Genomic DNA, 14,907 nt, shown 5'->3' with positions numbered 1-14,907 from the left:
CACCTTTGATACTTATCACCTGTATGACCCTGGGCAAGTCATTTAATATCTCTAGGTCTCAGTTTTCTCATCTATAAAATGAAGGGGTTATACTGGCTGACCTCTGGAGTCTCTCCAAGCTCTAAATCTTTGATCTCTGAAGCATGGGTTGGGAGGTGGGGTTCCAACAAAAGGTGAGAAATCCTGTCTCCCATGAGTTGGGAGAGGACTCTCTGGATCTTGAGTGTACCAAAAACCATGTCTTATGAGAGCTGGTTGAAGGAGCAAGGATGTTTAGCCTAGAGAAAAGGAGATTTAGAGGGAACATGATAGCTGTCTTCGAATATTTAAAGGGACTATCCAACAGATGGGGGATTAGATTTGTTTTTCTTGGCCTCTGAGGGCAAAATTAGAAACTGCAGGAAGGTAGATTTAAGGTTGATGAAAGTAAAACTTCCTTAAAAAGAGTTTTCCCAAAGTAGAATGGCTTGCTCTGGGAGACAGTGGATTCCACTTTAATGGGGTCTTCAAGGGGAGGCTGGATCAGGAATGTTGTAAAGGGAATTCAGGGATGTCTTTAAATGAATGACCTCTGAGATCCCTTCCAGCTCTCAGATTCTGTGATTCTGTGAGATGAGGAGCACGTGAAGGATAAAGACTAGGGAGATGAGAATTTGGCATGAAAGCAGAGGAGAGAAATGATGATTTACTGAGAGGGATTGATGAGGGGTGAGTGATTAAGTTTGGGGTAAGAGGTATGTAGGAGACGAAGCTTGGAGGCAAGGGGTGAGTAAGAGATGCAGGTTTTGGGTGAGGGGTCAGTGTGGTGAATGAGGGGTTAATGAGGGATGAAGGTTTTAGGTAAAGTATCAGTGTGGTGGCTGAGGGTTGGAAATGTGGGAGTGGGGTTTAGGATGAGAAGTCAGTGGGAGTTGAAGGCTTTTAGGGATAAGTTTTAAGAGGAGGAATCAGCAGAGAAAAAGCATTTGGAGGAGAATGTGGTGATAGGTGTATGTATGGGGAGGGAGGGTGATTTGGAAATCTGGGACAGAGATAGCAGTGGCACCATCACTTGGGTGACATGTCCAGCCAGCAGAGCAGACAGGTACCAAGGCTAGACACTTTCTGGGGATGAAGAGTACAGAATGAAGTTGCATGGATGAAAGCCAATCCCTACACTTCTGGCTCCTGCCAGTCGCCCCTCAAATTATTCTCAATAAGGGACATGACTATGAGCTACACAAATATGAAGAGATTAAAACTCAGTCCTCCCATCTTCCCACTTTTCCTCCCCTCCTGAAAACATATCCAAGCAATAGAGACCACAAGGGTTTATGTGGAAGAATATTTATCTGACTGTTTTATTTTTTAAATATCTCTCTCTACTCAGTAAGTGTACAATTGCTTGCTCTCTACTAGGAGAGCAGATATAAATTAGAATCATTGTCAAATTTTCCAAAGCCTGGTACTAGGCTCAAGTCCAAGGCCCAGATGGGTGTCTTCTGAGATCTTTCCCTTGTCTTAGCTGTGACTCCCACTGCTCTTGGCAGCCCCTGCCCTGGTTCAGGGGCTCCCCATCCCACCCCACTACCATTAGAGTACGTATAGTATGGGTCAGTCCCACCCAAAGTCCTGCCCGGTCATCTGGTAGAACTTGAGGTTGAAGGGTCGATAAAACTCTCTCAGGCGCTGGACCACATGCTCCTCAATGTGGGGGTGGGGTCGGCCCTTTGACTTGCCCAGGCATCGAGGGCGGCTGCTGCCTTCTGGCTTCTTCAGGCAGGGGAAGCCTTTGGTCTCATTGAAATAGAAGTGCTTGTCCGTCACAACCCTCTTGAGGCCCAGGAAATCCTGCACTCGGCCCATCTCCCCAGCTGGGTCACTCACCAGCCTCTCACCACTCACAAACAGGAAGTGAGACAGTGGGAAGTACTGCAGCCAGTTGTCCAGGTGCTTGGCATATATGCCAATGCGAACAGCACTCCACGCGGTATCGACCAGCCCAGTACTGCCATTTCGGAAAGCCAGCGCCTGGAAGCTCGGAATGGATGGGTTCTTGGACAGCGTCTGAGTATAGTCTGAAATGGCCCGTGTAACAGGGTTTCGTACCACTACTATCAGTTTGGTGTCCTGGGACATGTTGTGTATGCGCCGAGGGGCCTCCTTTGTCACGAAGTAGCTGGGGGTCTTCTCCATGGTGATTTGGCCATCCAGTGTCCGTGGCATCAGGCTTCTGGGGAGACAAGAGGGCAGGGGTCATGTGAACAAGTTGTTTTAGCACCTCTCTACCCATCCATGAACTCTAGAGAGCATTTGTCTTTCCCCCATCCCATTTTCTTATCTGTACAATGAAGGGGTTGGACCAAGTGAGACCCTTTTAGATCTAATTTTTTTTTTGGTTCAATGCCAGGCATTAAATCTCCTTCCATAGATCAGCAGCTCCCTAAGATCAGAACTGTGCCTTCCCCTCAGAGTAGGCCCCCACTAAGAATGAGGACTATGTTTCCTCCCCAAATCCGATCCCGCAGAACAGTCATGTTGTATAACAGGAAGGGCAGCTCACGGGACCCTGAAGATTGGAAGGACAAATCAAGTCCATTCTGATTCAGAAATTTCCTTTTAGAAGCTCCAAACTAGATCATTTGCTCTGGGTCTATCCAAAGGGTTGGGATTCGGGCTATTTACTTTTATCCTGGCATGGTTCATCTGGGTGAAGTCTAGATATCAGTTTCGTTAGGTCCATTATTCATATGAGACTTGTCTAGGGAGAGGTCTCACACACACACATGTATATATGTGTATACATGTATGTATGTATGTATGTATAGGTATATATACACACAAATATATGCATATATACTTGTATTTTATTTTCCCATCTTTTTATATTTTTTAAATAACACTGTCATTACCCAATAACTGACCCTTCTTTTCAACTGGAGAATTTTCCTTCATAACAAAGTAGTTCAGCAAAACAAACCTACAGATTTGCCACATGCCATCCTGAACCTTTGGTCCCCCACTTCTCTACCTAGACAAGACAGTTATCATTTCAACACCAATAATCTTCCTACAACCTTACTGACCCCTTAGCCCTGCCACCACGGGACAGACATCCTGGCTACCTTCCATTGAACTAGTAGTCTATAAAAGACAGTGTAAAGAACATTAGATTTGAAATCTGAAGACGTAGATGCAAATCCTGGCCCTGAGATTTACTACCCAAACTTCTTGTCTCTTTGGGGCTTCATCTTCAGGGGATGGGAAATCAAAGCTGCTCTCTACCTTGTCTTCTAGGGCAGAGGAGAGGGGACCCGTTGCCTTCTACAGTGCTGGGTCAGGATAGAGGTGTTAAGGCCGGTTATTTCCCTCATAACCCTGTGATTAGAGTCCCCATTTTAGTGACCGATGGAATCGTTAGGGCTTTGCTACACAGATCACTAATTAAAACAGTAATAGCTGCAGTTATCACAACTGTTCTTCACATGGAACACCCATGCTGAGACATAGTTAATCTTCCTAAAACACTCTTTCATCCAGCCATATACTAGCTTAAAAATCTTACCAGGTCCTCCAATGTCCAAAGGAGAAAAGCAACCCTTCCCAGCTTGACATTCTAGGCTCCCTACAATCTTCCTCCCCCAACCCATCCAACTTGCCCCTAAATTGCTAAGTCTAGACCAACTTGGCACACAGATGGAGTCCTAGCCACCATCACAGATGCCTCCCATGGGCCCAACTCCTCACCAGGACTCCTAGCTCCTCACCAGGATTGCCCAGGAGCACAAACCAGTTCATGAACTTTCCTCCATCCCTCCCAGAAGATAATCTATGGTAGAGGCAGGCAGAGATCTAAGGGAACCTCAGTGATCAAACTACCCAAATAAGAAGATTTAAGATAACTGGGCTCCTGGGACCAGAAAATACCCAATGAACATGACCATACGGCCACCCCTCCCCTTCAATTATACCTTCATTCTCTGAAATACCTTTGGGGGCACACTACAATCACCACATATATCCAGTTTTAAGAGCATATATGGGTAAGAACGGAAATGTAGGGGGAAGCATCACTGAGCTCTATCCCTCAGCCAGGAATTCTGGGTTCAAATCTCTTCCCAGATATTAACTAGCTATGTTACCCCCAGACAACTAGCTTAATCTCTCTGAGTCTCAATTTCATATATAAAATGAGGGGGTTGTCCTAAATGATCTCTGGAGGTTCCTTATGGCTCCAAATCCTAAAATCTAGGCCCCAGATTGAGCCCCACCGCTGGCCCCCACCTGACCTCTAGCATCAGTCATAGACATAACCCCTCACCCCAGCTGAAGAGCAAGCCTTCCTAGCCCTCTTACAAATGCCCACCATTGATCTTAAGATGAACAGAGAAGAGAGTGAAGCTAATGCTGCCTGTTCCCACTCCCAGGGACACAGCTCTGAGCCCATGGCCCTGTGATCGGTAGAGGAGAGGGTCAGGACCGTCCATCCATCTAGTCATTCATTTCTTTGACAAGCATTTATAGAGCCTAATACTGTGGGGGAGACGAGAAGTATTGGGCTGAGCTCGGGGTCTGGCTGGGGAGACAAAACACACAGGAAACAATTACCAAGCGATTGCTAAGAGGTTAGGCTGAGGGAGGCACTCAGTAAATGTTTGCAGAATTTGTTGAATTGAATTATCTGGGCCAGGCTTGGAATGGAGGCAGGGGTAGAAGTGCAGAAAGAGCTGTTTCCCGACTGCTTTGGGGACCTAGCTTATTGAGCATCAAGGAGTGGATGTATAAAAGTTGGAATGGACTCTGGCCCCTCCTGTTTCCTGCCTCGGGTCTTGTTTCCTTATAGCGTGACTGCCCCTCAGACAATGAGGCTGCCCCTCTAGGGGGCCAGAGGCTCTCATGAAAAGCTCCTATAAAGCACAGGACAACCCCCCCCAACAACAAGCTGGTTTGGGGACTGGTCCGTGGTGGGCTGTGTCCGATGCTATATCTCCCAGGAACATTTTTCTCTCCTCATACTTTTTTCCCATCTCTTCCCTTGCTCTTCCCCCAAAACTCCTGGTGCAACCCCAGGGAGACATAATTTCTCACCTCCTTTTGGGGAAAAAACAACAACCTAAACATGCTTCAGTGACCAAAGATTTATAGCCAGAGGATTGGGGGGGGGGGGGCGTGGGAAGGAGGTAAAAGACCAAGCATCATTTCATAGATTTAAAGTTGGATATAGAGAGGACATCTAATCCAATCCCATCATTTTACTAACAAGGAAAAAGACCCAGAGAGGTTAAACTGCACACCCAGGTGGCAATCAGAATTTGAACCCAGTCCTCAGGCTCCAAATCCAACATTCTTTCCCACTATGTTATGACAATGGGGATTCTCCATCCAGTACTTGTTTAATGAGTGTTTGTTGACTTATTCTCAAGATGTTCCTGCTGGACCTTCGCCTGGGCTGCAGAAGAGGGAAGAGGGTCATTCCCCCCCAACTTCCAAGGACCTAAGAGACAGATGGAGCCTCCAAGTCTTCAGGGCAAAAACATCTGTTCCCTCCTGAAGGAGTGTGGAGCCAGAACAAAACCTGAAGTCTGTCCTAGATCATAGCCAGAGACAAGAGAACCAAGGCCTGGCTCCTTCTGGGCTTTAGAGATGAAGAAAGAAGCCATTCTGTCTCCCTGCTTTCTGTACTTTATTGGATACATACTCACACCAGCATTCAGGGGGTCTGTGCCTGGTTCTTAATTCAGTTACATTAGGAAGAGGGAGACAGAGAAAAAACAGCCTGAGACCCAGGGAGAGGTTATAGGATTAGAGGAATGGGTCAGGCAACAGGAGTGGGGAAGGTACCCCTTCTTGGGATATAACCTATGCCAAGGCTGGGGAGATGGCTAAGTAGATGATCCAATGTCATTTTCACAGATTTAGACTTATTAGAGAGAAGTCATCTATCTCAACGATGTCATTTTATAGATGAAGAAACCAAGGCCAGAGATTGTGACTTGCCTATGGTCATACAAGATACAGTTAGTCCAGTGCCTTCATTTTACAAATGAGCAAACTGAGACCCACAGAGGTTACCAAAAGTCATAAAATGAATTAGTGGTTGGACCAAAATCCAGGTCTTGTGACTCCCACCCCACAGCAAATGTGTCCTAGACCCCTCTGGCAGTCTGGTGAAATCTGTGGACCCCTTTCCAGCACGGTTTTTTTAAACGCACAAAATAAAGTACAAAAGAAATCAACTGGAATATGGTTATCCAAAAACAAATTAAGTTCTGAGGCTCTGGGTTAAGAACTCTTGGACTTAAGTATACCAGTGTTCTACGATCATAAGATTTAGAACTGGAAAAGCCCTTTACCCCGTTTTTCCAAATGAGAAAACAAAAGCCTGGAGGGATGAGTGATGGGTCCAAGGTTATACAGGTAGTGAGGAGCAGATCTAGGATCAGAAACAGCTCATCACATGACTCCCAGATCAAGCCTCTGATCAGTGCTCCCTGGTGGTTAAGGATAACAGGTAAACAAGATCTCCCTGGCAGCTGAAGATTTAACTCCCACTCCCTTCTCCCCTGCTTTAGACCCACATTAGCTTTCTCCTTTTCTTTCCTTCCTTTTCTCTCCGCCAACATACTCAGCCCTTTAAAACGAGAAAGTTTGAGATGGGGAAAGGGTAATTCTCTTCTACTCTAGCCTAGCATTTAACCCACACCAACCACACCCTCACCACAGCCCTACCTGTGAGAGGGAGGACCAGCTTGGGATAGATGGAGTGTAGGGGAAATCTCTCTGAGGTTCAACAGGGATTGCAAATCCCCCTCAACAAAGTAGGAATATCAGATAAGATATAAAGGAGGAAGGAAAACAGACACAAGGTAGCTGTTAGGGATTATTTCTCACTGTCCTTACCAGATTTATAGAATCCAAAAGATTTAAAAGCTAATGGCACCTCAAGAGAGAATCTAACCCAGGCTCCTCACTTTACAGTTGGGGAAACAGGTCCAGACAAGTAGTTAACTATTTCATGCCCTTAACTTCAAGTCTCAGTTTCCCCATCTGTAAAATTATGGGGTTGTACTAATAATAGGTCTTTAAGGACTCTTTTAGCTCCAAATCCTATGACTAGACACAACTAGGTAAGAAATAGCAGAATCAGGACTAGAACTCAGGACCTCTAACTTAAGAGTCAGTATTACTTCCATTAGATTACAACTCTTCTCCCTGGCCAAACATGGTCAGAGCTCCTAGTTCATTCTGGTGACTTCTGAGCACTCTGACCGAGAGCTTCTGACGAACATGCATCTGTACTATCAGGACCCCAATGGGGCTACTTCCAACATATAGATAACACCTGGGTCTTCTTGGCACACCCTGAATAAGTACAGAACTTAGGCCCATACAGGATCCATCCCTGTTCATGGTCCCAATGTGATACCCCCAATCAGCTGGAACCCATCTCATCCTCTCATTGACAGGAGGCTGTGAAAGTTGGAGGTTTTCCTTGGCTATCCTCTCTTAACTACTCAACCAAAGCTGTCCTAGGCTTTTGCTGGTTCTCCCCCTACACAAAGGCTCCCACCGTCCTCTGTAATTACTCCACTGTACATTTTCATTAACTCATACCATGCCCTAAATTATTGCCATTAATTATTGATACCCCCCCTCCTCCTTCGCATAAGGGACAGCTTCCTGGACTCCTCCACTCCACTGACAGACTCCCTTTAATTACAATCGTGTTAATTCTAATTAACCTTTGCCAGGTGGTTCCAGAACACGAAACAGAACTGTCTGGTGCCCAATAGAATGCAGAGTGGGTGCACCCAACTGGTCCCAGGGATCCTTCTGATACAATTTTCATTTCCTTACCAAAGATTCTGAGGGGCTCCCTGCCTCCCATCACACTGCTTGTTCACAGTCCAGGCAACCACATTCCCCAGGACCACAAAGAAATAGTCTCAAAAAAAAATTTTTTAATTAAAAATTTTAAATGTTTTAAAATTAAAAAAAAAGAACTCATCTTGGGGAAAGATGTTACTTAACAGACCTTAGGGTTAAAGGTCCCAGCCTTTACCCATCTTGGCCTCAGTATTTAGAGATGGTTCCCCAATGATCAAGTCACACTGCAACAGGATAGAAAGCAACAGGGTGTGGTGAAAATGTCCTGAACTTGCAGGCAGGAGACCAAGGTTCAAATCCCACCTAAGGTATTTACTAGCCCTGTGATCAGCTTCAGGCTACCATGTTTAAAGGGAGGATAACAGCACTACTTCTATTTCAGGGTTGTAGTGAGGAAAGCACTTTGAAAATGACAAAGTACTAAATCAGTGTGAGGTTTTTATTTATTATACGGTGGTGCTGGTGATGGGGCAATCAATACCAGAGTTACAAGGTGGCAGCCCTATGGAGTGAGGGGGTTTAGGGGGAGCTAGGGTAATAGATGATGGGGTGATGTCAGATGGTCAAATAACAAGGTGATGACATAGGGTGCCAGGGTGATGGGATCACCCTGGGAACCAGGCAGGCACTCTCTTAACAGCTCTCAAAATGCCTCTGAGTCTGCCTCCTTTATTGACTCAGGCATGGCTGGGGAATGGGAGGAGAAAGGGGAAAAGGAGTTAACGAGCTCAGACTCCCAGACCCTCTAATTGCCATCCCTGTAGATGAATTTCCAAAGCCCAGAACAAGCCAGCAAGCAGGGTTTCTGCTCATTCCTGAGAGCCCTCGTATTTTATTCCAGGGAAATTTCAGATCTTAGTGGCGTCTGCCGTCCTGGAAGCATGCAGCGTTGCCCCTCTTCTTGGGCCAAACAAGCCTGATGGGGAGGGCACACCCTCCCAGCCTCTGACTTTCTGATTCGGGGTTGGCAGTCGGGTTCTCCCATCTGCCCCACCCCGGGAACAATTCCAGCCTGTGAAACTCATCACCCAGAACTAAGAACCCAGAACCCCATAAATTCCACCCATTGATCCCATTTTTCCCCTCTAGGAGCAACTTTAATCCTTCAACCCCACAGAGAGACCTTCAGATGTTTGAAGACAGCTGCTGCATACCTTCTAATCTTCCTCTTCTCTAAGCTAAAAAACACCCTTAGCGCCTTCAACTGATTTTCTTTTGGTGTGAGTTTGAGACTCCTCCTTCATCACCCTATCACCCTAGTTGTACTCCCCTAGATGACTCCTTCCACCTGTTAATTTTTCTCTAAAATGGGACTCTCAGAACTGTACATAATGCTCCAGGTATGGTCTTTCCTGGTTAAATGATGTTCCCTCTCTCCTCCTGGACACACACACATACACACACACGCACGCACACACACCCCCTAGGATTAAAATATCCAGAAGTCATATGACATTTTTGGTTAATTTCGGTCATGTGACCGTTGAAGACCTCTAAGATCTTCACATGCATTGTGGTACTAGCGTGGTGAGTTGGTTGTCGACATCTCAGAAAGTGCTTTCACAATGAATTCTCAATATGTCATCGTGGGGAGGAATTTAGTAACTGTGCCTCAAAACGGAGGCAGCTGATGAGGGAAGTCCCTCCAGCTTCCCTTCTGGCAGTTCCTGGCAGAAGGCTTGTTCAGTGGGTGTGATAAGTAGATGATAAGACTGGCATGCCCTCCCCATTCAACTAAATGGGAAAAACAGAGCCAAGGGCCCCCCAGCAGACATACGTAGACACTGTCACCCATCCTCACCAACTGAATCATAGGATATCTAGATTGCAAGCCAGAAGGAATTTAGATCACTATGTCCAATCCCCTCACTTTACAGAGAAGGTAACTGAGGCCGAGACCCTCTCTGGGGAACATAATAAAAAATTTTGTTTGAGCCTCAGTTCTCAAGATTTTGAAACTAGTGTTCTTTTTACTGTTAAAACACTGCACCAGATTCCTCAGTAATGCAAAAATAAAAGGGGGGAAGGTAGGCCATTAGATAATTGGGGGAGGGGAAGGAAGGGAAGAAATGAGGGATTCTGCAGTGATAACCACACTCCCCAATGCCCTGGGGAAGGACAGGTGCAACCTCATGATGTCTGCCATTTGAAATCCTGTCATAGCTCACCTGCCCTCCCACTCAGTGTCTGAGTCAGACACAGGTCCCCAGGGGGCCTGTGACAGGTGTCCAGCCTGTGACTTTATCAGTACCAACAGACAGGCTACAGTCTCCAGTTGGACCTCTCCCCTTTCCCCTTCAATTATTCAAAGCAAAGGAGACTCAGAGTCTTCCCTGAACAACAGCCTCCCACCGAGGAACATGATGTACAGTAAGATGAGTGCTGGAACTGAAGTCAGGACCCGGATTCAAATCCTGCTTCTACTGTTGTGTGACCTTAGGCAAGTCACTTAATCACTTAAGGCCTCAGTTTCTTTGTTTGTAAAATGAGGGGACTGGAAGCAGATAATCTCCAAGGACCCTTCTGAATCTAATTCTTAAGATCTATGTATGATGTATGGTTTTCGGACTGATAGGTGAGGGAGAACAGAGAGAGGTTCATTCCCCAGACATCTCCTTCCTTGTCTCTACTGCAAAATGAAAACAGGTTACTGGATTAACCCATAACTACCACCTCACATCCACACCTATATACTCCCTCTGGGAATGTGTAAGAGCAGCTGCCTTCCCAGGCCCAGTCATCAGGCAACTAGGCAAGAGGCTAGAACCTCATTTCTCAGAAGTGATCCTTCCCTGAGAGCTAGGAGGGATCGCTTCAGAGTCACAGTTGGTAGGGATGGAATTGGAGATCACCCAGCCCCTTTCATTTTGCAGACAAGAGTCTAGCCATCTGAGCCCCTGTCCAAGGTGATAAATAAATTACTTCCTTTCCCTTTGTTGTCCCCGAATTTCTGAGTTGCAGAGAGTGCACCTGGAAGTCAGGCAGAAATATCTAGGTCTACCCCTCTACACACACACACACACACACACACACACACACACACACACACACACACACACACACACACACACACACAGAGGCCTGTGAGTTCTCGCCCATTACTATTACAAAGTGGGGGGAGAGGAACCACTCCTGAGGAGGTGTCTCAGAAGGACCCTCTAAAATGGGCCCGGGGTCATGTCCTGGCCTCTGAGCTGATGCCAGGGCCATGCAGAGGACAGGTCATCTAACATATCTTTCTTGAGTTCATATCAGACCCAGCACTGACTAGGAAGCCACTCTAGACAGGTAGTTGACAAGCATTTATTAAGCATTAACTATTTGCTCTAAAGCCTGGACAAGTACTTTAACCCGACACCCTCTGTTTTGCCACTATGAAACAGGAAGATTGGGGAAGATTATCTCTCAGGTCTCTTGCAGTTCTAAGATCCCCTATTCTTTTGGGGAGAAGGGGACAGCGGGAAGGGTGGAGGTGGAGATTGGCAGCTTCAGGGCTTCCAGCATAAGAAGTTTCCCCAAGTCAAGCTCTGAGAACTAGAGGTATCCATAACTGAGATCCCCAACAGTTCTTTCCAGCCCAGTATTCACCCTGCCCAGAGAGCAAAGGACTTCAGCTGTTAAATTCACATAACAGGGTAACCATGGACAGCCCTGCCCGGGGAACCAGTATGTGACACAGTTGAAGAAACGCCCTATTTTGAGCAAGAGACCTCAATCCTAATCCTGTCTTTGCAACTAGGTTACTGTATATGTAGCTTTAGACAAATGTGTTTCCCGATCTGGACCTCAGTTTCCTTATCTAAAGAATAAAGCATTGGTTTAAAAAAAATCAAATGAAGACTACAAAAAATATTTATATCAGCTCTTTTTTGTAGTGGCAAAGAGTTGGAAACCAAGGGAGTGTCCATCTATGGGGAACGACTAAATAAATTATGTGCTGTGAATGAAATGGAATATTACGACACCGTAAGAAATGACAAAAGGGATGGTTTGGGAGAAATCCAGAAAGACTTACAAGAACCACTGCAGAGAGAAGCGAGCAGAACCAGGGGAACTATCTAAAGAAAAACAACTTTGAAAGATTTAAGAACTCTGATCAATTCCATGACCAACCACACCAAAGTATCAATGATGGAGCATGATCCCACCTCCTGACCTAGACAGGCTCAAGACGTAGAACGAAATAAACATTTTTGAACATAGCCAACATGAAAATTTGTTTTGCTTGACTATGTATATTTGTTAAAAGATTTTTTTCTTTTTTTCCAATGGGAGGGGAAGGATAGGGATATCCTTGGATAAGAACATGATGGGAGGAAAAAGAAAAGAGAAGAAGAGAAAAGAAAGGACGGTCACTGAAGTGTTTTGTTTTGTTTTTAATACACAGAGGAGAACGTAAGGAAGGCCGGAAGGAATCCCAGGCAATCAGGACAACTTTGAGAGTTAAGTTTAATTTATTATATACTTAAAAAGAAAAGCAAATTGCATATAGTAGATATAAACTGTTTTATGTACAATCCTTTTCTTTTGTTCCATTCTGTACAGAGAAACGCTTTCCTTATTTGACATTTTTTCAGTTCAGAATTTAAAAAAAAAATCTGAAGGAAAAAAATGAAGGAGTTGGAGCCAGATGATCTATGATCTGAGCTTCTTTGATTCTTTCCCTACCTCCCGGTGCCAGCCTCTAGGGCTGAGCTGTCTAACTGAGCCATTGACATTGTGTTTGCTGTAAACCACCCTCTCACCAAGCTGCAGATGTTGCTACAGATGTTCCCTTATGATCAGTCTCTGGTTCTTCTCAACTCTGGAACTACCATACCCAGCCAGGCTCATAGCCTGTAAACCCAAATGAGGACAGAAGAAAAATTCCCCCAAGTCTGTTCGACCTAATTCCCATCAGATGGAGCTGCTCAGACTGGCTTTGGCCCAGGTCCAACATAAGGGCTTCCTGAAGAGGGAGGGTAGGACTCAGCCATAGGCCCGGGCCCAACCCTGCGGGTCTCCATCTAATTGCATCCCTTCTTAGGTTGGCTGGCATGAGCATGCCTCAGGGCACCCAGGTAGCCCCAGCCTGTTTAATTATTTAGCACCTACTTGACCCTTTCTAATTGGGGCTCCTGGGACAGTGGGAGAAGAGAAAGAGAAAGAATACACCCTAATACCATCTCCAGTTCTACTGAGTTTTACAATATACAAAACACATTTCCTACCATCGATACTAGGAAGTAATGTGAACATTATCCCCATTTTACAGAAGAGAGAGGTGAAAAAAAACCTTAATTCAAAAACCACAAATTGAATACACTTTGGTTTTTCTCACCTCTTAAAAATGGTCACCATCCCTGCCTATCTCCTAGTAGATATGGGGAAAATTAACCAACACACCAACATCAAGTTCATGAATTCCAAGCAATGCACCGAGTCCTATAGGAGAGAGAAGTAACGAAACAGAAGCTGTGCCCTCTGAACGCCTCTGGTGCCAACACCCTGCCTTGCTGGTCAGCCTCAGGGCTGCCAGCACAGGAAGCTTCTAATCAAAGGCGAGCTCTGAGAACTGAAGGGGTCCATAGCCAGGACCCCCAACAGCTCTTCCCAGCCCAGCACCCACCCTGCTGAGAGAGCAGAGAACTTCAGCTATTAAACTCACACAACAGCGTAACCATGGACAGCCCTGCCCAGGAAGCCAGGAAGTGCCAAGGGGCTGGTACCCTAACCCACCCATGCCCATTCAAGAAGGTGGCCCAGGGGGTAAAGGATAGCAAACTGGTACTCAGACACTCTCTCTATTCCTCCAGTCTTGTGGATTTATCCTCCTGTGCATCAATACAGCAAAACAGTTCCATGTGCAGCCCCCGAGCCAGCACGGCCAGGCGGGCGCTGAGACGGCTGATTCCAAACATGCTTGTGGCTTCATTCCCACCTTGGGTTTCAGGCTTTGGGAGCTGCTCAGCAGAGACCCGCCAGAGTCAACAGGCAGGGTCCACATGGCAACAGAGAGTCCCTGCCATCACTCCATCCCTCCTTCCCCAGTCCACCACCCCACCTAAGGCAAGTTGGGGGAAAAAAATCAGAAGAGTATATTGGACAAGAGAGGCCCCCAGCTCAGTCTATCCCCAACACATGGGGCAAAGAGGGCTTCTTAACCTTTTCTGTGCCACGAGCTCCTCAATATAATGGTTTTAAATACATAAAACATGTAGGATTACAAAGGAAACCAAAAGATTTTAAAAATAGTTATTGAAATGTTTTAGAAAACAAATTTGCTGACCCCAGGCTAAGAACATCCTTGTTGGCTCATTTGGAGCCTAAATTCTGAACATTTTATAATTTTCTTCTTACTTCGGCTAACTTTTGTTTGGTGAAAAATAATCACAAGACGTAGAGCTAGAAAAGACCTTAAATATCAGCTAGTGCCACACCCCCTGACCCCTAAGAAACCGAAACTGAAGCCCAGAAAGGAGTGGGAGAGTGAACTGTCCAGGGTCATGCAGTCCAAATTGTAACCCAGGTCATCTTCCCACTCCAAATTCAGTGCTTTTTCCACTACAGAACATCTGAGTTTCTCATCCCTTGTTTCCACTGTTGATTCAAGTTAAACCTAAGTGAGGTATTTCTCTTATAGGATAGAAAAACTGGAGAGGAGCTGCTTTGTAGACTTGGGTGAGAGGTCCAAGGAGCCTGGGGCTGGTCCAGGATTCCACATGACTGGGCTATATATTTGATGACCAAATTTGGGGGAAAGAAAGAGGGCATCCTTTATTTACTTGTCTGTTTCCCTGTCTGTAAAAAAGAGGTTAGACTAAGTAATCTCTCCAGTCTCATATAGCTCTAAATCAATGTTCCCCTATTATCCTATTCAGGTCATAGCAGGGACAGATCTGTTTCTGAAACTACCAACACATCTACCAGTATCCATCTGGACCTGACTAAAGTCCATTTTTTAGACTCACTGGTGCTAATTTCCTAAGTTATTTTAGGGTTAGTGACTCTCACTCTCTGGGCTTTTTTCCTCTATTTGTAAAATGAAAGAGTTGGATTCAT

The 14,907-nt window shown here is 45.7% G+C and overlaps 1 protein-coding gene across 1 annotated transcript in view; it reads right to left on the bottom strand.

Moving 5' to 3' along the window:
• Positions 1 to 1,310: 1,310 nt before the first annotated feature.
• The window catches only part of HS3ST6 (heparan sulfate-glucosamine 3-sulfotransferase 6), a 34,509-nt gene continuing 20,912 nt past the window's right edge, over positions 1,311 to 14,907 (bottom strand). Inside the window, exon 2 of the mRNA XM_072599575.1 lies at positions 1,311 to 2,212. Within this exon, the coding sequence (XP_072455676.1) occupies positions 1,594 to 2,212 (619 nt within the window). The 3' untranslated portion in view covers positions 1,311 to 1,593. The remainder of the gene's footprint in view (positions 2,213 to 14,907) is intronic.

Source organism: Notamacropus eugenii, chromosome 1 (assembly GCF_028372415.1).
Source record: "Notamacropus eugenii isolate mMacEug1 chromosome 1, mMacEug1.pri_v2, whole genome shotgun sequence".
NCBI classification, from domain to species: domain Eukaryota; kingdom Metazoa; phylum Chordata; class Mammalia; order Diprotodontia; family Macropodidae; genus Notamacropus; species Notamacropus eugenii.
The sequence above is the reverse complement of the archived record's forward strand: the minus strand, read 5'-3'. Positions and strand labels throughout refer to the sequence as shown.